The 24,876-nt window shown below is 38.3% G+C and overlaps 8 protein-coding genes across 8 annotated transcripts; all 8 read left to right on the top strand.

Annotated features, from left to right (window-relative positions):
• Nucleotides 1–367: 367 nt before the first annotated feature.
• LSM04_009115 (Small-subunit processome) lies at nucleotides 368–3,193 on the top strand (the record flags this gene model as incomplete). The annotated part of the gene is made up of 1 exon (XM_067337030.1): nucleotides 368–3,193. The coding sequence occupies one exon, from the start codon at nucleotides 368–370 to the stop codon at nucleotides 3,191–3,193; it is 2,826 nt and encodes a 941-aa protein (XP_067189983.1).
• A 422-nt stretch (nucleotides 3,194–3,615) lies between these two features.
• Nucleotides 3,616–7,245, top strand: LSM04_000606 (uncharacterized protein; the record flags this gene model as incomplete). The annotated part of the gene is made up of 1 exon (XM_067337029.1): nucleotides 3,616–7,245. The coding sequence occupies one exon, from the start codon at nucleotides 3,616–3,618 to the stop codon at nucleotides 7,243–7,245; it is 3,630 nt and encodes a 1,209-aa protein (XP_067189578.1).
• Nucleotides 7,246–7,913: 668 nt separating this feature from the next.
• Nucleotides 7,914–13,742, top strand: LSM04_007380 (uncharacterized protein; the record flags this gene model as incomplete). Its single annotated transcript, XM_067337028.1, has 1 exon — nucleotides 7,914–13,742. The coding sequence occupies one exon, from the start codon at nucleotides 7,914–7,916 to the stop codon at nucleotides 13,740–13,742; it is 5,829 nt and encodes a 1,942-aa protein (XP_067189914.1).
• A 1,772-nt stretch (nucleotides 13,743–15,514) lies between these two features.
• On the top strand, nucleotides 15,515–17,065 carry LSM04_006013 (Calcineurin-like phosphoesterase domain; the record flags this gene model as incomplete). The annotated part of the gene is made up of 1 exon (XM_067337027.1): nucleotides 15,515–17,065. The coding sequence occupies one exon, from the start codon at nucleotides 15,515–15,517 to the stop codon at nucleotides 17,063–17,065; it is 1,551 nt and encodes a 516-aa protein (XP_067189846.1).
• Nucleotides 17,066–17,732: 667 nt separating this feature from the next.
• LSM04_000730 (uncharacterized protein) lies at nucleotides 17,733–18,413 on the top strand (the record flags this gene model as incomplete). The annotated part of the gene is made up of 1 exon (XM_067337026.1): nucleotides 17,733–18,413. One exon carries the CDS (start codon nucleotides 17,733–17,735, stop codon nucleotides 18,411–18,413), a length of 681 nt encoding a protein of 226 aa, XP_067189583.1.
• Nucleotides 18,414–18,865: 452 nt separating this feature from the next.
• LSM04_003931 (uncharacterized protein) lies at nucleotides 18,866–19,153 on the top strand (the record flags this gene model as incomplete). The annotated part of the gene is made up of 1 exon (XM_067337024.1): nucleotides 18,866–19,153. The coding sequence occupies one exon, from the start codon at nucleotides 18,866–18,868 to the stop codon at nucleotides 19,151–19,153; it is 288 nt and encodes a 95-aa protein (XP_067189756.1).
• A 405-nt stretch (nucleotides 19,154–19,558) lies between these two features.
• LSM04_002527 (uncharacterized protein) lies at nucleotides 19,559–21,475 on the top strand (the record flags this gene model as incomplete). Its single annotated transcript, XM_067337023.1, has 1 exon — nucleotides 19,559–21,475. The coding sequence occupies one exon, from the start codon at nucleotides 19,559–19,561 to the stop codon at nucleotides 21,473–21,475; it is 1,917 nt and encodes a 638-aa protein (XP_067189674.1).
• A 621-nt stretch (nucleotides 21,476–22,096) lies between these two features.
• Nucleotides 22,097–23,659, top strand: LSM04_001895 (uncharacterized protein; the record flags this gene model as incomplete). The annotated part of the gene is made up of 1 exon (XM_067337022.1): nucleotides 22,097–23,659. One exon carries the CDS (start codon nucleotides 22,097–22,099, stop codon nucleotides 23,657–23,659), a length of 1,563 nt encoding a protein of 520 aa, XP_067189638.1.
• Nucleotides 23,660–24,876: the final 1,217 nt, after the last annotated feature.

Raw genomic sequence — 24,876 nt, 5'->3', positions numbered from 1 at the left:
CTAAAAGGGGACGATATTGTGGAAACATATGGTCCGTTTTCTGAGGAACATGAACTACCTTTTAGGAGATAAAAAAAGTGGTAATAAAAGGATTGATATATATATATATATATATATAAGGAATATTAAAATTTTTTATGCTCTTATTTTTAATGATTTCTTCTTGTTTTTCTTCTTTCTATTGCTAAGGAGGCCGCTACTTCCGTAGAGAAGGAAGGAACGGAAGAAGGGAAAGAAAGTAAACGAGAAGAGGAAAGAAGGTGGAAGAGAAGACACAACAAAAAGAAGAGAGTTAACAACAAAAACAAGAAACAAAAAAAACATATACATATTTTAAACGAAATACTGGAAAAAGGTGAAATTTAAAATGCAGACTAATTTTCAATTAGCATCCGTACATGGTATGCTATATACGGGAGGTAATGTTGCATTTTCCCCTGATGGTCGCCAACTGTTTTCACCAGTTAATAACTACATCTCTTCCATTCAGTTACAACAAGAAGGTCATCGTTCACTTCCCTGTAGCAATAGTACTATTCAGTGTTTTGACGTATCTGCAGATGGAGATCTCCTTATTGTCATTGGTTCTCGTGGTCTTGGTTTCTTCTATGCTATTTCTGCCGGTGTGGTACTGGATTCCATCGCATTTCCACCAGATTGTGAAGTTCGTTGTGTTAAATTTAGTCCTTGTGGTAAATATGTGGCGATTGCACTCGAAAATACACTTCAAGTCTATACTGCTCCTGCTAAACGTATTGTAGCATTTCATGGTTCCCATCGCATAGAGAACCTTCACGCAGCACTGACCTTGCCCATTACTAATATTGAGTGGACATCAGACAGTGAGCATATTTTGTTAAGTGGACAAGATGCCCGTATGAAAATTTTTCCACGTCAAGGACGATTGCAACATAAAGGAATGGCTATTCAACAAAATGCCTTGGTAGGACATCGTGCAGCAGTTCATGGTGCATGGTTTGTTGATGATGCATGCACACGTGTAGTGAGCGTTTCAGCTGATAATGTTGTAATTACGTGGAAACGAACACCTGTAAGACGTCGTGAAGTGTTAGAGGCTATTGCTAGGGCACAACTTAATGCACGTCTGAATGTTAAAAACAAAAGTGACGAACAGGAAGAAGAAGAAGAAGAAGAAGAACTTGAAGAAGGTGGTGTTCCAAAGTCATTTCTTGAAAAACAACGACTGGAACAGCTTAAACTTGAAGGGGTTCGTGTTTCTGTCGCTGATGATAACTATCTTCCAGATATTCTTCGATGCGCATTTGAGATTGAAAAGAAACATCTTCTTACTCACAAAGGTAATGTATCTGTTACAGCTTTCCATCGTCGTCGAGGCCTTATTTCTATTGGATATAATTCTGGTATTTTCGCAATTCATTCTTTGGCATCAGCTGATGAAACAGAGTTAAATGTGGTACATTTACTTTCCATATCTGCACAATCTTTAACTGCAGCCGCTTTCAGTCCTAGTGGAGATTTTGTTGCCTTTGGAAGTGCTCATTTGAAGCAATTACTTGTTTGGGATTGGAAATCAGAAGCGTATGTACTTAAAGATCAAGCGCACTATTATGATATTTCTCGTACAGCAATTACAGCAGATGCTAGTAGTATCATATCTGGTGGAGATGATGGTAAGGTAAAAGTTTGGAAAGCTTCTACAGGACAGTGTTATGTTACTTTTACAGAGCATACTGGACCTATTACAGGTATTGCGACAAGTGCTGCCACTAATGCCTTCTTTACCTGCAGTCGTGATGGAACAGCACGTGGTTATGACCTTGTCCGTTATCGTCATTTTCGTGTTTACAGCCCCCCTGAACAGACACAACTCTCATGTATTGCAGTAGACCCCTCTGGTGAGGTGTTGGCGGTGGGAAGTGGACAGACAGACCGTATTTTTCTCTTTGCCGTACAAACAGGAAAAGTGATTGATCAACTCCAAGGACATGAGGCCCCTGTGGCGTGTCTTGCATTCCACCCGAGTGGGACTGTGTTGGTCTCCGGCTCACTGGATCATCATCTCGTGGTGTGGGATCTCTTCACCCGCGGCGATGGCGGGGAGCGGCTGAAGGGGGAGGCGGAGGTGCTTGACATTGGGGCGGAGGTCCTCAGTGTCGCCTTCAGCAGCAGCGGCCGGCGAATGGCACTGCTGACAATGAAACAGGAGATCGCCGTCTACGAGACAACGGTGCCAACGGAACCTATCATTATTAAAACATTTCAGACAAGTTTTGATGCCGCAGGAGGGTGGAACAAGACGGTAGGACCACGAAGTGCTAACTATAATGCTCGATTCACTACTATTGCTTTTGCTCCAGAGGGAGAAAAAATCATCGCCGGCGGAGAATCTAAATGGCTCGTCTTATACCACGCTACACAGGGATATATGCTTAAAAAATGGCCTGTTACAACAAATCTTGATGTTCAAGGTGCAGAAGAACAATACCAATGGCGTCGCATGACAGAAGCTGGTCATATAGATGATATTGATGTGGATGATACTGATATTCATTTGAGACGTGGAAAAATGTTGGAAATGCCAGGAAGTCGACATAAACATTTTGCAACTGGAAAACGACAAACTGCTCTTACAGCTCGAACAATGCACCTAGCCTTTGCCTCTACAGGAACTGAATTTGTAGCAGCAACAACAGATGGTCTTCTTGTCTTTTCTACTCGTGTTGCACGACCTAAATTTCAGCCATTACAACTTAATGCTAATATTACAATTAAACAAGTACGTGATCAACTTTCTCGTGGTGAACCAGTTATGGCACTTGTGGGTGCATTAAATCTTGGTGACAGAATGCTCGGTATTGAGTGTTTGAGACGGATGCCACGAGATGCTATTCCAGTTGCCGTCTCTTCTGTTCCTTCACTCTTGTTCCCTCTCTTGGTACAATGGGTGAGTACTGAGGTAGAGGAAAGTCGAGGCCTCGAGCACGCACTTCTCTGGGCACAGTCTCTTATGCTGCATTCAAATGAGTGTGCAGGAGGTTTTGCACAAGACCGAAGTTCTTTGATACCTGTACTAAAAATTTTACAACGAAGTCTGCAGCAGCAACGACCATTGACAGAACTAGCAAAGGAAAACTATTTTTCACTAAGATACATTATTGACATGACAAAAATGCAGAAGGACGTCCTGCATCCAGATGTTGGCAGTGAATAAATTTATAGGATCAGGAGTAATGATTTTTCATTCATCGAGTAAAGAGAATCTAAATGAGTGTATGTGTGTGTGTGTGTGTGTCTGTGTGTTTTTTCTCTCTCCGTGTGTCCTTAGAAAATGATGATAATAAATTGAGAGAAAGAATAGGTCTCAAATGTTTTGTTTCTTTTTTTTTTTGTTGTTGTTGTTTCTCCGTTTAAGATGCGTATTCTCTTTTAATGTTATAGAGGTTGGAGTATATGCGAAGAATGCTAACTGTCATTACTGTATTTGACATTCTCTCATATTATTTCCTTTTTGCTTCTCTTTTTCTTTTTTTTTCAATTAAGTGGTTGTTTTATTTTTCTACAGCCGCTCATTTTTTTTTTTTTTGTTGTTGTTGTTCGCTTGTTTGTTAGTTTATTTGATTATTTTTAGCCGCAATGAAAAGCCATGGTGCTGAAGTATCATCGCTTGTAAAAGAACTACAGTCTTCTGTTGGGATCTCAACTCCTTCTGTCCCTGTTCCGAGTGTCACAGCAATCTTACGGAATGAATTTTTTCCACTTATGCAGTGTCTTGAACAGAGTAGTGAAACTCTATCTAAAACGTACGCGATAGAACTTGCCTTGACACTTGCACGTTTTGATGCATTGTTAAAAGAAGAAGAACGACGCACATTCGTCTGCGCATTTGATTCTCTTTCAAGGCAACTTGTTAAAGATCTGCATCATTTTGTAGAATTAGAGGGTCTTCTTCAGCAAAACGTATTCTTCCTAAAAGAATTAGTAGAACGGTGCCGCATGATGGATCATGTTTGTACTTGTCGTACACGCAATAATAATAGTAATAATAATAGTTATAGTGGTAACGTTGGTTGTAGTGGTGGTATAAGAGAAGGTAGACGTTCAACATTAGCACCCTCATCTTTACCTACGGCTGCTTCATCTGAAGTAGTAGGAGTGGATAGTAAAGGTCAACAGATGAATCACGATGCAGTAGATGGACATTCAGTGAACTGCTCTTTCTCTGATATGCAGCCATTGCTTCATGGTACTGTAGATAATACTCCACAATTGGTGCAACCTATTGCAAACCCAATACTAAATAGTGGAAATGGAAATACAAACGTCAATGAGAATATGTCAGGTCAATTAACGGATGCATTAACTCCAGAGAACCGTATATTTCAACACCAGTTACCTCTAGGTACAGCTCCGACACGGAATAACAATAGGAAACAGTCCTCATGTTGTCGAGAAGAATTTCTGGATTTTTTAATGGGTCGACTGCCAAAAAATGATATTGATTCCCTTATTCATATACTATTTCCTGATGATAGTAGTCGTGAAAAGGCTCAGGTTAATGTTAATAGTGACGAAAAGGTTACTTCTAAAGGAAGTACCCAACTTAATAATACAAGTTTCCTTGGGGAAAATAGTAAGAAAAATAGCAACGATGGTACTATAAACCACTTTGGCAGTCAATTTCAATCTGTGGAAACGGGGGTACCCACACAATTATTACAAAAAGTGGATGATAGTGACTGTAATACACAAGTAAATGATGGATTTAGAACAGACGAACAACAAGGGCGTTTCTCTCTTTCTCCTTCCATCGGTGGGAGTCGTACAGTTAATCAAACAGCTTTATATTTGAATATGTTAGTGGAAACTCTTGTCTTTGGTAAACCATCAGCAGCTCCATCTCCAAATAGTTCCTTTGGTAGTGTTGAGGAAATGGAACAGAATGGTGCTTCTACAGAAGCTGGTACTAATAACGTTGGTGATCGTTGGCGCGGCGGAATTTTGCAGCCTACGGATTTAGCAGGTAGACTTCTTGTAGTACCATCTAAACCGGCACTGGGATTATTCTCCACTGTTTTTCCATCTCTTCACAACTTTGCAGAAGATTTCAAAAAGTTTGCTGAAAATGTAGCCGAAGAAGGAATCAATGCTTCTAATTTTCGTGGTAGTGGAAATAGTGCACTTCCTTCTCCAAAGGATAATTCCCGTCGTATGCATGGTAGATTTCATCGAACTAAAGTTTCTGGTAATGCATTCTCACCTGGGGATACTTACTGTGATGTGCCACATGCTGTCTTTTCAGGTTGTTTAATGGAAGATGCTGGTGGAGGTGTACGACTTGCTGATGTTGTCTTGTATGCTTTTACTCGTTCCGTACAGCATTTTGAAAAAGATAATATAGTTGCAATTTCTCCTAGGGGTGAGGTACAGAAAATAATAAAAGAAACTATTTCTTCTGAAGAGAGTCCTTCACCGAGAACGATCAGTATTCCTCGTCGAATGGTAATGCAACTAGAATTAATGATTAAACAAGTACAAGAATCAATTTCGAATACCCAGGCTCTGCAAGAGCAAATACGAGAAGAAGTTACTTTACTTGTTTTTCGTGTAATTACTACTATAATGGATTTTCTTATTCCTGCTGTATATTTTGTAGACCGACGTGTGGTTATTTTCTATCGTAAATGGATTTGTGACATGTATCGTCTTCTTTGGGAAGAAGATCTTCTTGAGCGCTTTTCAGGACTTGTATTAAATTCCATTCCAGAAGTTCCTCATGACAGCTCAACTGCAGCAATGTCATCACCTCCTAACTTTTCAGTACCAATAACACAAACACGTATAAGTGGTAGTATTAGTAGTATTGGTGGTGGTGGTGGTAGTAGTAGTAGTAGTAATGGAGGTAAAAAACGTTCCGTAGTGAAGGGTGGATCTACTGCAACCGTTACAAAACGTACAGATACTCCTGTAGTAGAAAAAGAGAACCCTAAAGTAGATGTAGAAGATACCACCAAAGAAAAGGAAAATGATATGGAAGTATATATTTCTCCAGGAAATGCCTACTCATGTGCTGTCCGAAATCATGGAAATGAGTCACAGGCGTTTCTAAAAACTCCATCAACACTTTCACCATCATTTTTCTTTTCTTCTCAGACGTCCATGACAGGTGTCGATCCACACAACTTTGGCTTCTTTGATGATCCGGCGGTGTTGTTGGCGGAGTCGCTGCTGGAGGACACATCGACAGAAACACCACCGCCACGCGGAGTTCTCATCACGCGACTCATCGCAGGATTACTGCGTGGCACCGGCACTGACAAACTGCGACGCATCGCATCTATGCAAGAACGTCGTGGGGGCCGCAGCCGTCAAACAAAGGAACGATCCCCCGACACGCCGCCAACTGCACTGCGCAAGACTGGATCGGCACTGCGGGGGAGAAAACAGCCACTGCGGAAGAAAAATACACCGTCGCCGATTAAAGTCATACCGTCAACGCCACTTCCTCCACTTCCTCCACTTCCATTACCACCATCCATACAACCGCTTGTGGGTATGGAATCTAAACCTGAGGCGGCACAACAACGACGATTTCGTTACCCTTTGGTTACTAATGTCGATGAGGTAAAGGCATTATATACCAGTGCACTTTTTGAGGCAGAAATATTACTATCACCCCTTGATCCTATTCGTGCCGCCCTTGTCCAAAATACGGTGGATTTCTTAGTCTCAGGACTTCACAATGTGACAGAGGCGTATGAGATTCTTGATAATTATTTAGATGATGTTGGAAGTGAGCCTATTCAACCCCTCGTCACAGGACGTGCAGCCCTTGACAGTGCTGCAGATCTCTCCAGAGGTGGAGTAGATGGTAGCAACAGTAGCAATAACCCTCATAGTGCCTGCAACCCACTCAATCCATCCGATTCGGGTTTTTCTGTCACTTCTGTTCGGCGTGCAAAAGCTATGCCTACTGATTCCATACCCATATCAGCCATAACTGGGGTAAGAGGGCATACTTCTCATGGGACTCACATGACGTTATCAAAGCGAGGTGTTGCTGTGGAAAAAGAAAATAACTCCGCTTCTGCTATGGTTCTCCCTTTGATACCAAAAGTTATTCCATCATGGAATTCAGTGGAGGAAAGTGAACAATTTCTTTTAATTCTTTCACTACTGCGTCGTGAATTTATTACTCTCCGAACCTCACTTGGGGTTGCGGCACCAGTTATCAAAACTGAAGAGAAGGATCCACCTATAAAATAAAGTACTTATTATTATTATTATTATTATTATTATTATTATTATTATTATTATTATTATTATTATTATTATTATTATTATTATTAATCTCCCTTATGTGTGTATGTGAATATGTCTGATGATGAAAATTACATTTGTTGCGCTAGTTGAGCTTTTTTTTTTATTTACTTCACGAGAGAGTTATTAATCTTTTTAATGGTTGAGGTTGTCTTGAACATGCAGATTAAACTGTTGTATGCTGTGTCTCGAAATTGTAGTAAAACGTGCTTCTAATTATTTCTTTTTTTTTTCGAACTTTACTTATTGAAGTTCTTTTTTTTTTTTTATTACGTTAGTGCAGAGTATTACAAAATTCGTACGTACGCGGATAGAATTCAACATCTAGGTAGTGAGCGTGAGAGTCGAGAAGCTTATTTTCTTCAAAATTTAGTTTGCTTTCTTACAGTTTTTGTTTTTTTTTATTATTTTTATTTCGGGATCTGGGGTTGCTAAAGAGAGAGGCACGTGAAGTCTACGGCACCACGCTGAAGTGTGTGGAGTCTCTCTCTTTCTTTCTTATTTTTCTCTATATATACCGTACGGAAGGGGATTGGGGGAGTAAAAAGAGTGCAAAAGTAGGGGACAAGAGAATTTGCTTCCCGTTACTTATCCGGACATTTTTATCTCTAAATATGAGTGGGCGAAAGGTTTTACAATCTTCGGCTGAGAAAAAGAAGGAAGAATCCTCCACTCCACAGTCTGTTGGTGGGGGTGGGCAGATGCCGTCAAACAGTTCTTTGCTACAACAGTTGTTATTGGATCTTGGATTTACAGACACCGCCAAGACATTAGTGCAGGAAACTCGTAGGAAACTGCAGTTAGCTGCAAGCTCGTCGTATTCTCAAACCAATGTTCTGAATGATGGCGTAAACCCTTCAGATCATGTTTCTACCAATAACCACAACAGGAATGGAAATAATTTCTCAAGAAAGTCAAATGGTGTTAATGGAAATGTTTCTACTACGAATGTGGTAGAAAGGGATGAAATAAAGGAGAAAGAAGATGTAATGCTCCAAAAAATGAAGGGTATGACATTATTTCGTGCATTAGCTCACCAAAGTGGGAGTAGTGATAATGGAATAAATGATAGTATAGGCGTCTTGCAACTTCTATGCAATATGTGCATTTCTACTATTTCTTGCAATACAGATCCTTCTTGCTCCTCCTATGGAAAAGAATGCTTAACACCTCTATTGCGTAAATTGTTCAATGTGCTTTTGGAAAATCAAGGAGATGAAGGCACTGATCAAGTAGAAAATAATAATGGGATGAACTCACTCATTAACTTGCCTCCAGCATGGGTATCTCTCATGCAAGTCTTTTTTGCTTATGTGGAAGTTTTATGGTCGCAGTTATACTTGGTAGAGATGGTTTCATGTGCGGATTTTCTTTTTAGAGGATGGAATCGATACCGATGCTGCATTTTGGAAAGACTTTCACAATTCCAGGAGAAAATTCAGCGATTGCTTCTGGAAGCTCATCAACTTGAGCGTTTCACCAATAATTATGAGAAATCTGTTCTATATTGCAACAAAAATAACAAAACAGAATCTGCAACACGAAATAAAGGTAAGAATAATTCTTCACCGTTACCGTCAAGAACATCATCTGTGCCATTTGTTTCTGGTAAAAATGGACGCTTATTAACAAGAACAGAAATAAATAAAAGTATTATTGACATGTTTTGTCGAGGTGCACCAACTTTCAGGAGAAACCTTGAAGAAGTATCAATGTGGATTTTGGATCAGTGTGGGCGTTGTGTACAAGGTAATAACTCTGCAAATGGTAATCATTCTGAGACAAGAAATACAGAACCTATTTCTCCTGTGAAAGATACAAGTGGAAGATGTGCGGGAGAGTCTAAAGAAGGACAAGAGTTTTCTTCACAAAAATTATGGCATCAATGCATGGGAACCGTACGTCATGCAGTTTTAGTTGAAAATGAGAATGTGACAAATCAAAAAGAAAAAGAATGGGAATCGTTACCTTTAGTTGATCCAAAACTTCACTGGACTCTCGTAGTCCTCCGTATACAACTCCTTGCCTGGGTTGTTGGTTCTCTCGCAGAGTTTGCAGAACTTTTACATAAAGAGCTTTATCCACCTAACAATGATGCTGAAGAAAAAGAAGATAATAATAATAATGAAGAAGTAGAAAAGAATTCCAGAAAACAATCCAATACAGGAGGTAATAAAGTACGACAAAAGAATTCTCTTGGTGGTACTGTATTAGGATTCTGGTACCACAATTGCGCCGCACAAATTACCGAAAAGCTGGGAATCACAATAGGAAAAACTAGTGATTCTCCTGCACTTACTCCCTCTCGTTATACTCGTGAAGGAGAGGAAGAAAAAAAAGAAACAATTAATCGAAGACTGCCACGTCCTCATCGTGCAGAAGTGATGAAAGAACAGGAAGAAATTGGACGATCGCTTGTAAATATCTTAAAGAGTGCTGTACATGATTATTTTTTAGGTAATTATGTATCAGTAGAACCGTTTTATCTTCAACTTCTTAATGATAAATTATTATATGATGAAGCAATAGGTAAATCATCTAGAAATAATGGGTCAAATGGTAATGCATTACCATTACCCAATATTAAAAATGAGAATGATGATGATTTTCGTATGTTTCTTATCACTGCATTAGCCACTGGAAAACTTTCACCGATGGAAGAAAACTCTAAACCTCAACAAGTTGCCTTTCATCACCTTCTTAAACGGGTCTTTGCTACACCAAAAGCTCTTCTCGATTTACAAGATGAATCTGTTCCTATGGATGTACAAGTTAAAGCTTTGGAAAGATTAACAGCATATGCAGTTAGACGTGGAACTCAAGGAAAGAATGGTATAGTAAAAGGTCTTCCTAATCGAAAAATCAGTGAACGAAATCGATGTGAGGAAACTATAAATGAACCCACTACAGTTCGTACTCATGAGGATGATTCATCTGTCTTTGGAGAAGCAACTACGAGTACTTCAAGTCTTCCTCCAGTTATTTCAGAAAATACAGGAATAGGAGTTGACCTTCCTATTCCATTAGAAGAGGCTGGTGAACTTATTGAATCTTTTTTATTTCCACATTTTCAATCATTAATACATCTTATGATTCGTTCTGCTAATGATATTATACAAGTAGAAAGAAGTACTACATATCCTCTTGAAGAAGAAGAGGCAAGTTCATCAGAAAATAATATTGATCCTTCAGAAGATGAAATGGCAAATGAAATACAAGTCGTTACTGTGACACCATGTGGATCATTATTGGCTTTATTGACTACAAAAGGTCGACTACTTGTGTATACTATGCGTAATCCAACAAAATCAACTCAAGGAAATGGGAATGAACATATTCAAGGATCATTTTGTGAAAAAATAATTTTGGATACCAAGTTTACTAAAGATAAAAAAGAACCTCGTTGGTATGAACATTTGGCTTCATTTCTTAGATTTTCTCCATGTGGACGATTTCTTCTTTGTTCTGTTCAAAATAATGTTTCTTCTTTTCGAAAAGAAGAAGAAACTAATCGTGTTACTAGTGAATACACTGGAAAAGTATTTATATACTCTATGCATTGTACAGATACAAAGAAAAATGATAGTTCAAGAGAATTTAATAATGATGAGGATCGTCTTTATGCAGATTTTCGAATTCATACAGCACCTATAGTAGTCGCAACTTGGATGGATCCACGTTTTTGGGGACGTAAAATATCTAAAACAAGTATTCGTTCTCTTGATGAAAATAGTCCTGATTGGAAACGTGAAGCTTATAAACATTTATCTGTATTACAATGTCTTTCTTGTGGAACAGAAAATGTTATACTTCGTTGGTCTCCAGCCGATGGATCACTTATTCAGAAAATTGCCACTATTCCATTACATGATATTCTGGTATCACCCTTAATGCAAGCTATTTATACTACAGATCAAAAAGGCCAATTATCCATGTATGATGCTTGGAATGAACATAATATTGGATTCGCTACAGGAAATTCTGTAGTAGTTTCTCATCGTGGACTCCCTGCCTCATTATCTATGATGCGTTCTTCTGCTGAGGCCCGAGAAGGAGGTTCTCTTCCCAAAAGTACTACACCACTTACAGATGGTGATATGCAACATGATTATTTTGTAGGAACTCGTATCATTCGCTTTGATCGACGTCGTGTAACCCAATGTGGAGCTAAATGTGAACCTATGGCAACAGAGATATCTAAAGTAATGCAGGAAAAAGGACTTCCAGCAGGTATGGAAACGAGAGATAGTAGTCGTTTGGGTAGACATATTCTTCAGCAAGTATTGGGAGAAGAGGAAACTCGTTTTATTCCCTGTACGCAGGCTATGCTGGATCCCTCATCTGGATCTGATAATGAAGATAGCAATCAGGATAGAGTGGATGGTAATCATTCTTATCGTAATCAATCTGATACCTACAGAGATGTTGAAGCTTGCATAAATCCTATTCCATTTTTGAGATCTCAACAAATGCATTCAGGTAAAAATGAATCTACATCTGTATCAAATGATAATGTTATAATAAATGATGATAGTTCTTTTACTGGTCGAGCTATTTTCTATAAAACAGGTTCTCGACTAGTATTTGATGAAGTTTCTCAGATGTTATGTCAAACAGCGTGTTTATGGCCTCCTGTTCCTGATCCTCAGTATGCAGCTCCACAGCAACCATGGAATTTACTTTCAATGTCTGTATCCGGTCAACCTGTTTGGAATGAAGATGATGAAAATAGTTTACTTTGCCATCATTGTAGATTTAAGGATCGTACCAAAGGTGATAAATCATCATCATTACCTTTCTGTAATTACTATACAGATGCAAAAAAAGAAAAAAAATCTCGAGGATATAAAACTGCAATAAATAATAATATGAATGGTGCTGGTTTTTCAGGAGTAGGAAGTGCTAGAAGGAGTTACAGTACGGTATGTACTTGTCGACGATCAGCAAAACGTGTGGTATTATCACCCACTGCCAGTAATGGACGTTATTTATGTATAATGGCTTCTGTCGGACCTAGTCGTGTGGCGCTTCATCGTAATCGTCCTTTGGAATATCATGCAGGCATGTACGCTTGTGTTGTATTTGATGTTCTTTATGGAAGTGTTGTACGTGTTATTCCTGTTTGTTCAACATTACCTCATTCTTCCTTATTGGAAGATATGCATACACACCCGCATTCAAATATCAGAAGAGTTCCTATATTTATGTTACCATGCTCTGTAGCTGTGGTACGCCGTCCTCGTCGACGTCAGCAGAAACAGCGATCGGCGTCAACATCAAGAGGAGGAAAAAGTAATAGGAATTCACAGATTTACGGTTCTTTTATGCCTTACTTAGATCAAGAAGATGAAGAATTAGAAGAACAAGATGATGAGGATGAGGATGATTATGAGGATAATAATAATGATAGTATGAATGATGTAAATCTGGAAGGCGATGATGCCATGGTAGTCGTTGCTGTTGGGGCTCTTCATAGCAGAACATATACTTTTAACGCTCTCACAGGATCTCGTATTAAAGTGATAGATCTGCGAAAACGGAATGAAGCACAAAATAGATGTGCTTCTGCTGAAGCTAGACCTCCTTCAAAACGGGCGCGTCATCCGTATCTTTCACTTGCAAAACCTGGTGTTTTCGATCATCAACACTTCTTGGATGAGGATGATATAAACGATGATGATGAGGATACAAGAAATGAAGAAGATAGTGATATTAGTTCTAGTTCTATTGAAAGGCAATCTTTAGAGAGTCGAGAGCAATATGAATCAGAACGTCATGCTTTACTTCGACAGTTAGCTGATAAACATGGAATGAGTACTTTATTAAGAGCCACTGTAGATCTTTTGCGTGTGGTTCCCTTTCCTTTTTACCAGTTTGATAAACTCAGAGGAGATGAAACTCGACGTGCACGCGAAAAACAATTGAGTTGCAGTCGTCAAAGATCACTGGGTGGTACACACATTGGTGCATCAAATTCTCTTTCTATGCCGTTGTCGTTACATGCATCTCCCTCATTTCTCGGTCAACTGCGCTTTTGTAGTGGAGTATTTGACGGCTCGGATGTTACATCTATGGGAAATCGACGAAGTAAGGATGAAGGGACAATCGCTAATGAGATCCGTCTGCACAATATCCCATTTGAGCTTGTCTCCTATCGAACACTGCGTCGACTGATGATGACTGGTGTTGCGGTTTCTGGGCAGGAGATGAAGGGGGAAACCACCGAAGTAACACAAACACAACCGACAAGAACAGAAGGTGTTAATGCTCCTCCCCCTTTTGCAGCAGCAGTTTCATCTCGTGATCGGACGTATTTTCGCTGTGGAGTCGTAAATAGTGTGGCATTGTGGTGTGATAAGGAGAATGGGGGCGTATACGTTTTTTCAAGTGATGAGTACGGTGGTCTCTTCGTGACGGGAGGTTTAATTGAACTTGCGGAATAAAAATGAAAGTGATGAAGCGATATTACTGGAAATGGAGAAAATGAGGAGTACAAAAAAAAAGAAATGAAATAACGATGATAGTCTTATACTATCATTGTATCTCTTTTTTTTTTTTTTGAAAGGTTTTTTTTTATTTGTTTTTTTCTTTTTTACAGTTGGAGTAAAGATAATTATCTGAGTATAAGTGGAGGCAAGTAAAGTATGTGTCTCTTGAAAACGAAAGAAAAGATAGCGGACATAATCTGATCGATGTATCTTGGTCCCTGAGGTACTGTTTTTTTTTTTTATTATCTACGATTTCTTTTCTTTGGTTTTAGTTGAGGACGATCTTTTTTATTTTTATTTTCTCTGTGTGGAGAATTTTTTTTTCGCTTTTCCTTTCGTTAAAAGATGCTGGGATAGGGTTACATAAACAGATGAAATTCTTCTCGTTAGTGTTGTTGTCCGCTACCGTATTCCTCGTTTATCTAAATGAGTCTCTTTTTTTGTTTAAGTGTGGGAACAGAAAGTGAGTGAGTTTATATGAGTGAAAATACTGAACGAAAAGAAAAAAAAAGATGGGCTGGAAAGGGGAAATGATACTGCGGCTGCAATACGACGATTGCAGAGAATAAATAGTTCTAAAGTTTGTGTGAGTGTTGAAGTATATATATATATATATATATATCTTTCTGTGAGGGAAAGAAAAAAGAAGAGAGAGACCCATCAAAAGAAATGAAACTCATAGAAGCTGCGTGAAATTGTTTTTTGTTCTCTGTGTGTCTTCAGTTATGAGGTATAATGCTTTTTGTTTTTCTTTGTTTGTTTTTATTCTTCTCTGTGGATACAACTCACCATCCCCACAAGTAGAAGTCAGCGGAGTTATTGGTTTCTCCGGGCTGGATTTGAAAAAATAAAAGTGAAAAAAAAGTACAAAAATAAATAAAAAAAACGTAAAATGAATGAAGGAACAAAAGTGAAAAGAAATTTCTATGGAGAGATACGCTACTACTCCGCCGTCATAGTCCTTTTCTTTCAGTAAGGCAAATGTCTATATATATATATATACGTCTGTTGATATTTGTGCTTATTACAAAATGACTGCAATTAGTAATGAATAACAAAAGGATACGCAATTAATATATATAAATAAATAATATATATATATATATATATATTATTTATTTATTTTTATAGTAAGAAAGAAAAGGAAAGAAAAAAATGAGAGCAATTAGTTGAGCGATTCTGTTTCGGTCCGTGTGTTTTAACACTTGTAATAGACAAAACTTGTACACACCAATGTATTTCATTTTATGTCGGAATATAGGAATAATAACTCCTGCTCTTTTTCCCCCTTTTTATCATCGCTTTTTCTCGTTCTGTTTTTTTTTCTCTTTCAGATTCAGTAAAACCTTCACCCAAGGGAACTTACGTCGGAGAATCCAGAACCTGTCTGAAGGTTTTGCGTGATCTTTTTTCTTTTTTCTCCCAGGTGACGTACCAAAGTAATACTATGCAAAGTGATTTTGTTTGATTGGGCCTCTTTTTTTCTACCACTGCTTTCCTTATTTTTTTCTTCTGTGTTTCTATATATCTCTATCTCTGTATATAAGTATACCACTTCATTTTCTTTCCTTTTATTATTATTTTTTTCTTTTTTCTCTTTCTAGCGTATTTGGCCAAAGCTGCACAGAGAAGCCACTTCTCTATCTCCGTGGGGACCATAGCAGGGCAAAAAAAAAAAACACCCGCTCCCTTTTCTTTATTTTTCACTCATCGTCGCCCCCCTTTAAATGAGACGTGGTCTTTACACTCCTCTTCTCATTTTTATTCTTCTGTTGTTCCGCTGCGTTGTGTTCGCCTCATCTGCAGCGGCGGCCGCAGAGGCCCGACGGCTTCTGACGATTGGACTCGTGACCGATAATCACTACGACACATTTCCCGCCGGTGAAAAGGCACCATGGGAGAGTATGCATCACTGGCTGTTAGAGCAGAGAAAACGGACCACCAGCACTAAATTAAGACGATATGATGTGGCAAAAGATAAGATGGATGAGGCTGTGGCGTTATTTAATAGTATTCCAGATATGAACGTGGTGGTGAATCTTGGGGATCTCGTTAATAACGATATGATGTGGAATTTAAAACCTATACTCGATAGTTTTCATCGTGTAAAAGTACCACATTATAGTATTTTAGGTAATCATGATCTTCGTGGTCATAATGATCGTTTTGGTAAAACAAATAAAACGCAGGAAAAATGGGTAATGAGTAAATTAGGACTTAATCGCTCGTATTATACTATTGATCATCCACCTTTTCGTTTTATTTTTTTGGATTCCATGACGAATGATCCAGAAAATACGAATATGACAGCCAAAGAAGAGCAAACAAAATGGCTAAAAGAAGAATTAGATAAATCTAAATCTGATGGACGTGTAACAATTCTTTTTGCTCATATTCCTATAGGATTTAAAACGAATCGTTTAGGTACACTCTTGTTGCAATATGATCAAATGCCATTAGTATTTTCTGGTCATAATCATAAAGGAGATTATGTAATACAAGGACCACATTATGTGCATTGTGTTACTTTGGCTGGTCAAATAGAAACTTTATCTAATGCATTTGCTGTATTAGAAATTTTTGAAGATCGTGCAGAATTAACAGGTTTTGGTCGTGTACCTTCACGTATTATGCGTTTTCAACCAAATGTAGTAAATATACTTAAGAAATATCAAGGAGAACTAAAACATGATTTGAGTACGCAAGGTTGTCAACCTCCTCCTCCAGATAAATTATGGGCTAATGAAGTGTTACAAAAACCACCTAATCTTCGATTAAATATTCCCTATTATAGGAAACCAAATCTCCCTCCTGCTGTTGCGAACTCCCCTCCGCAAACTAGATTTTTTAACGAAATATTGCCCAAATTAAATAGAGGAACTCAAGGTATTAGAGGTCCAGAAGAAACAGTAGATCTTACTTCAGCTACAGAAAAGAGGACATGGTTAATAAATGGCACAACGATTCTTGATGATACAAATTCATTACATAATAATAATAATAATAATAATAATAATAATAATAATAATAATAAGGCTATTTCTATTTCTGCTATCGATTTCCCTGTCGGTGCTAATAATGATGTTGATGGTCGTGGTCACGGTAAAAGTGGTACTAAAAAGATATTTCAGAAAGAAACTACTATTGATATGGATTTAACCCAAGAAAAAGATTTGTTTTTACACCTTGTCCTTTGTTCACCTATTGTGGCTTTGCTTCTTTTACTCCTGTGTACATTGCGTAAAAAACGCCGTTTAAAAAGACGTCAGGGAGTGTGAAAGAGTACTGTATATTATTATTATTAGTAGTAGTACCAAAGAATCCCCCAGTGCTATGAAACCAGAAGAAGAAATAGAAAAAAATAATTACTATCGAGTATTTCTCTTTATTTTGTTTATTCTCTTTTCTCTCTTTTCTATAGTCACGGGACGAGGGGGATGTAGCTCAGATGGTAGAGCACCCGCTTAGCATGCGGGAGGTATTGGGATCGATACCCAACTTCTCCAGCTTTTTTTCTCCCATTATTTCTATGAGGATTTTTTTTTCCTTGATGGCCTTTCATTTCAGTATGGATGGAGATGGCTAATGTAGTTTTGGTGAGCGTTCCCATTGATCTTGTACTTTCTTTTTTTTTCCTCTGGTTTTTGTTTTTGTTTTTTGTTTTTTTTTGATTGAGGAAGGCACAAGAAAAAAAAAAGAAAAGAAAAAAGAGTTAATGAGTGTGGAAACAGACTCTAGTGTTAACGTTTATATTGGTTTACATCCATAGCCATCTACTCTTCTACAGTGTACAACCTCCATGGATTCCGTAATCAAGGATATTGCTAAAAGCGAAGAGAATGAAGTTGAAGATGATGATGACAATGTTGAACTTGATGAAGAAATTAAAAAAGTAATTGGATGTAATAGTTCTCCATATATTATATTACCAAAAACTCTGTACAAATGCATGGGAGTGGTTTGCGACTTTTACTACATTCTGGAAGTGTTGATAGTGATACCCCCGCTGGTAAACTAGGAGAAGATGCTTGGGATGAGTTATGGCGTAGCGGTTCTTTTTGGCTGCTCTGTTGTGCTGCACCTAATAATCTCCAGGAGGAAAAAGACAAAGAAGTTAATGCTAACATCTTTGATAGTATTAGGAGATCAGAACAGTCAATGCTACACTATCTAGTGATGCGACTCTTTGATGTTGTTTCACATCTAACCATTTCTGTAATAAGGTGTACAGAAGGAGAAGGATCATCAAAGGAGACAGTATATAAATCATTTTGTAGAAATTCATATCAAAAGAGCAGTGAATTTACCGATACGGATACACTAATGGGATTTGTGAAGGAAACCTTAAAGGAAAGTTATAAAGAATCCTTGACATTCTCATTTTCTCTGGTAAGTGTTACCTTTTCTACTCCGACATCAGAAAAGATATATGAAATTGTTATAGCCAATGTGAATGCACGATATGATGCGCTATCAGTAAATACATCTAATTCACTTATTGCAGTACGTACTTGGTTTACAAATCTGCCATATATATCCTTGAATGACTCTTGTGAAAAAGAGGAGAATGTATCTAGCATTCTTAAACAGCTAAAATTAAATCTAGCTGAAGTATTTCCAGAATAAATTTTCCATTTTATTCTTAACCATTGTCATCTAGAGAATAAAGAGGATAAACTAAATTGTATGGAACCACTAAGTCTTCCACGAGTAGTATATGCTATACTAGAGGCCTATGATGGTGTCATTGTAAGAGGTGGGATAGAGGAAGAAGAAGAAAAAGAATATGCCAACTATTTCTGAAAATACTTGTAGAGCAATAGTTCATCAACTCTCCCTCTGGTGTTCATTAGGTAAAGCTAAAGTAAAAGGAGATACCAATAAGAAATTTAATAATCATGATAAAGACTACCATAATACTATAAGGGATTCCAAACACTCTTTAAATAATACACTAAATCACATAAACAGAATCTTTTGACACTCTTAATAGATACTAGACATTTCCCTCAACTAATGAAAGATTGGGAAGGTACAAATAGTAATGACAATAATAATAATAATAATAATAATTAGATATGTTACAAGAGTGTGTGATTCAACTTGGGGTTATGATGCCTGTATCGTACGTTGCTTCTGTGTGGCCCGAGTTGGAAAAAACGACAAGAGAGAATGTATCGGAAACAGTTGACACAAGTAGTAATGTCCACAAAATGCAGGAGTATTTTTCACTGTATTTTAATAAAGGTTTAGTTTCATTAGGGTTGTTGCGACTCTTCTGGCGTTCCCCACACGGAGTCCTCGCCGCGAACAGAGAGAGTGCGACGATGGGGTTGATAGCTTCTGGATTAACGGATGAAAAGTAAAAGTTTGTAAAAGAGAAACTGAGCGGAAATAATGACGAATTATTTTTTAATATACCCTGCTGTATGTCCTTGAAAAATGAATAAAGAATATTAGATGAAACTGTATCTTTCTCCTCCCTATCCCAACTTGTATATATTTCTATAGTTATAATATTATATATTGCATATCTGTTTGTGTGTGTACGTATATTTCTTTCCTTTATCAATATTGTGTATTATCTCATATCGTTTTAAGTTTCTATGGGTTTTATTCTTTTAACCCATTCAGCAAGAGATATGAGACTCTTTTTTTTTTCTTTTTGAATATATACGTATTTATATGTTCATGTGTCTGTGGTAGAGATTTATTTCTTTCTCTTTTTTTTCTTTTTCTTTTTCTTTTTCTTTTTTTTTTTTCTTCTGTAGATGAGATCACCTGAAATGACAATTTCTTGTCGCGATGGTTCCCGTGAATATCTTGCCGCTCTCGTAATTGAGATTGCAAAGATAATGGAAAGTGTGGCGTACAAAAATTACATGGAACCCCGTTTATCAACAAGAGAAAAGGCTCAACTGTGGGCACTGCGCAGTCAGGCACTCTTCGGTGATGCCCCTTATAATCATGAAGTGCAAGGAAAACAAAAGAATCGAAAAAATAGCGAAACTGACGAATCCACCTTAAGAGGCGTTTCATCTGTTACCGGACTTTCTTTACCAATGCAACCAACACATTGGTATCAGTTTAGTGGACGTTTCTACTATGCAGCTTGGATGTCGTTACGAGGAACGATGAGTCCACCAGTGGCAGCTGAAACATTTTGTACAGAATTTATTTATTTACTGAAACTTCACCATGTACCTGCTATGCTTCCTCTTATGGAATCTGCCCTTAATACGGCTCGTGCAAAGGCTAAAGCCAAAGCTAATACTACTAATACTACTACTACTAGTACTGTTGGAAAAGGTATGGGAGATGGTGATCATCGTATTCGTAAAATTAAAGAATTTAATTATGGTTTCCATGTACGTGGGTGTTTTGAAGATCCTGCGGTAATTGCCTTTATTTGGCTCTGTAGAGCCCATTCTATACCGTGTGAAGTAGCTTTCGAACCACTTCCTTTAAAGTTATCAGGTGGAGAGGAAAATTTATTTCTTGTTAGATCCTTAAAACATGGAACCGTTGTTACGGAACCCTTGGCAGCGTTTATTCTTTGTGTAAAATTGTATTTACCTCACAGTGATCACTGGCTTGGTGTACTACCGCCTTCGCAGAGTAACTCCTCTCAAGCTGATAATGCAATAGAGAGAAGTACTTGGATAGAGTACATGCAACATATTTTAATAGATCTCCGAATGCCACTACTACAGTTTATGCGACAAGTACTGTGGCGACAGAAACTTAATGAGAAATCAAAAGGATTGAAATTGTCCCCACGACGTACAGGAAGTTCTCAATTAGGAATGAAATGTACCTCATTTGACTTGTTGCGATCTAAAGATGATATATCAAGAATGGTTATGACATTCATTCTGTGTTTTGAAAAATTTGCAATTCATTATTACAAGAGACGCTCCAAGTCTGTAATTTCGATAGCTGAACTATGTGTTGCAGCTTATGGTTTTATTTTTTGCACCAATCCCCTCTGTAGTGATTTACTCCCTCCTGCCGTTGTTACACCCTCCGTCTTTGGACAAGTTGGGTTGAATAAAGATTCCAAATGGGGACAACGTAATTCTTTCATGACGGGTGTATCATTGTCTGTAGAACCGCCCCGCATCTCACCAATAAGCTCCACAGCTTTGTTAAATGGCATTCCGAAAAAATATCAAGAGGTTGCCACGCAAATATTAGATGGGGCAACAGCTACGCAGACAGCTGCGCCGATGACGTTTTGTATTGGTGAAGAAAAGGTAGGAATTGAAAATATAAATAAGAAAAAAGTATCAGGATTTGTTCTCAATTTCCTTCGCGTTGAGCCTGCGTGGAGTGGTATAGCCCCTGGTACAAGTCAAGCAGCTGTAGAGGCCATTGATTGTTTGATTCAAACTAATTGTTCTCCTCTACGGCGTCGTTTTGCCCAGATTCTTTCCTATGCATGGCGAAATGCAAATGAACAGTGCATTGGTTTCCCGTTTCTTGTGCTTGAGAAGGATCAGCAGGATTTTTTAGCACCTTCAAATGGTGAGAATAGTGTTTTTGCACAGAAAAGGGTCTCTTGGAACGAAGAAGGTATCGTTAATATGGCTAGAGTATATTGGACAAAACTGCGTGCCGCATTTGGAATGCCATCATCAACATCATCTGAACAGTGGATCTATTCTAGTCTAATGTCGAGATTGTGAGGCATGTAGTTTAACAATATTATTGATGTTATTGTTTACTACTATTTATTTTAGCCGATGATATGTAAGGTGTATGAGAAAACTCATGTGTTCTCTGGGTGATACGTGAATAGAAAAAATAACATGCGTGGAAAAGGGAACATACGGGAGAGTGAACTGAAATTAGAAATAAAATAATAAGACGAAAAAAAAAAACATGATCTACTTTTCGTTTTCTATTTTTAATTTCTGAGCGTTATTCCCTTAAAAGGAGCTTGTGGTTCAGCTGCTACCTGTCTTTTCTTTTCTTTTTTTACCCCCGCCTGGTTGGTGGATACAAGTTCGGTGGTGTTGTTGTTCTTGGTGTTTCTTCAAAAAAAAAAAAAACGTATGCGAAAACCATTTGCTCTTTCCGTTCTTTTCTTTTTCCTCTTTCGTCTTTTTTTTGGTTTTTTTTTTTTGCTTCTGTTGATAATGTTGTTGTTTTTTTTTCGTTTTTTTTTTTATGTTGCCACTGTTGTTGCTGTTGTTTGTTTTCTCATTTGTGCACATGCACATTTACAATATTCATTCTTTCCACCTCTCTTGATACTCATGTTATTGAATGTATGTAAATAAATAAAAAAACTAAGAAGATCGTCGATGAAAGTGCGGTATTTTGTGAGGATCACCGTTGCTGTGGCCATCGGCTACGTTGCCTATCGTGGCATGCGAAGTTTCTTTCGCAATGAAATCACATTAGGTCTCACGGAGGTGGTGCACTTACTCCCGAGTGAGGGCACGGTTGAGATGGATGGGGGAACGCAACTTTATGGGGAAATTCAATGTGAAACGTATTTGATGCGCAGTTACCGTTTTCTTATGAAGCTTTCGGCGAATGTAAAGGGAGGGACAATTACACCAAACACTAAAGTACGATCTCGTAATCGTGTCATGCATGCTACAGAAAATGGTAGCTATAAAAATTTGACAAATTCTATTGGGAGTAAAAAACGTGATGGTTCTCCCACCATCGTTGTAAATAAGCTAAATCCCATGGTTGATGGATGGGAACTTGTAGGGAGTGGAAATCTCTGTTTTACTCCCGCATGTATTGGAGATGAACTACTACTATGTTATGAAGGAAATGTGAAAGCAGGATCTTTACCCAGTGCTGTTGTACGAAATTGCTATCTTCACCCAGATGATACCCCAGGCTTAAAGAGACTCGTATTTGATCTAGTGGTGTACGACGTTGTACACGCCGTACGAATAAGTGTCAAGTTACCCAATCACTATTGCGATGTGGTGGCGGTTCACACCAGTGGTGTTGGTCGTGTGGAACAGCCCAATCCACGCAAACCACATCATCTTGTATGGGAGATTGGTACAGTGGATGAGACGACGTGGAAGGGCGTCAGTTCACTGGGGCCTGGTGTATTGCCAGAGGCTCGACTCGCTCGTCGTGGATTCACTGATGATGATTTAGCCGCAGCCGCACTGCGAAACAATAAAGATATGGAGGATAGAGCTGCTTTGGCCAATACGCATCTTTTATCAGAATTCACAGACCCTCGATTTGAGGATAGTGTTGACTATGAGGGTAAGAGGCGCAGAAGCAGTAATGATGATTACAACGTGGGAACTGGTATGGATGATAATGAATCCAACAGTAGTATGCCCTTCCGCCGCGAGCACTCTGGATTGCCGGAGGGAACACATCTTCTCATTGCCAACTTCATTCTTGTGTTTGAAGAGCCTGATGGGGTGGAGTACGACTACGTCTCTAGTGACTCGGATGAAGACAATGTCGAGGATGAACACAACACCGTACATGAAGTGCAGAGCAGTAAGCGGCGTAAAGATAAAAGGGAAATGTCTCCAGCCAGTAGAGGATCCACTAAAAGATCTGCAAAGCGTGAGGAGCGGGCCCGAAAAAAAGAGCAACTGCGACAACGTAGTGCTGATGCTATTCTCACCGCAGGAAGGGGCGTATCTACACATATGCCGGAAATTGAATTTTCATACAGTGTCGCTGGTCTCGCCTCTGGAATGACGATACGACGACTTCAAACAGTAAGTGAACGTCCTAATTGGGTTCCACGTTCGCTTCTTGACTTTTGGCTGCTGCGGTGGATGATACCAGGCATTCATAAAAGACGTTTGGGGAAATATGCCCACTACACCACGTGGTTTATACAGCCGGTGGTGGTTGCATCATTCTGATAGGTGCCTGCGAAATTTATTCGCTGCACTTATGGCAATGAGAAAGAGAGAGGAATATCACACAAGGGAAAGGGATGAAACTCAGTTTTTTTTTTTTTCTTTGTGTGAGGCTTTTTCTTTTTTTTTTTTTTGTCTTCTTTATATATGTCTCGGTTCGTGGGGAAACGAAAAAGTTGAGAAGGAAAAAAAGAGAGATAGGGGTGGAGGGAAAGAGAGAAAGAGAAAAGTACAAGGTAAGTTTACTTAATGGGAGTGTTTGTCACTATGTGATTTTGGTATGCTCTGTGAAGGAATGAAACGAAAAGAAAAAAAAATAGTTTCTTCACTAAAAAAGATTACATATAGTGAAATTTTTTGTTTCAACGTTCATTTGGCAGCGTCGCCCCTCGTGTGAGCGTAAACATCTTCCAAAGTGAAGGATGAACAAAGTGTGGGTGGAGGGGGAAAAGAAAAAGGATTTATGTGTCTTTTTTTCGGTGTGTTTCTCTTTGGAAATGACGGTGCTAAAAAGAAAAAAAGAATTGAAGAACAGACACAGAGAGAGAGAGAGAGAGAAGAGGATTTCATAGGCGATACAAAAGAAGAAGAAAAAAAAAGGAAAAGGAAAAAAATTGATGATGAATCATTATCAAAAAAAAAGTCTATACCGAATAGAGATGCTTGTTGCCGAAAAATATCACCACATGTACCACTTCAATACATAATATATATATATATATATATTATATATAATACAAGTGTACAATGGTATCTTGTCTTTATGCACCGTCCTTCAGCATTTCTGCTGTCTGTCGCTCTTTAAATCCAAGAAACAACAATGTCAAGTGTAAAAAGAAAGGTATAATGCAAAAAAAAAAGGGAGAAAAGAACAATGATGACGTTGAGAAAACTGCAGGAACGATCACTTTTATCTTTGTGTGTGTGTGTGTGTTTGAGTAAGATGTGAAGGTGTTCATTGGCGCGTACATTGCAGTCGAGTGCCTTTTTTCTCCTTTTGTTTTTGCTTCTTTTTTCCCTTGCTGCTTTGTTTCTTTTGACCACTAATGGTGTGTATTATCAAAACGAATAACTTTTCTATTGTTTTTTTTTTCTATATTAAGGTAGATACTGCTTGTTTTTTATTTTGCTGCCACTACTATTTACCCATCTGCTCTTTGCTCTCCCCTTTCTACTTTCAATATTCTTGTTAATGCTTGGCTGTCCTCTCACAGGTAGTG

The sequence above is a fragment of the Trypanosoma melophagium genome (genome assembly GCF_022059095.1).
Source record: "Trypanosoma melophagium isolate St. Kilda chromosome Unknown ctg3segment0, whole genome shotgun sequence".
NCBI lineage: Eukaryota > Euglenozoa > Kinetoplastea > Trypanosomatida > Trypanosomatidae > Trypanosoma > Trypanosoma melophagium.
The sequence above is the reverse complement of the archived record's forward strand: the minus strand, read 5'-3'. Positions and strand labels throughout refer to the sequence as shown.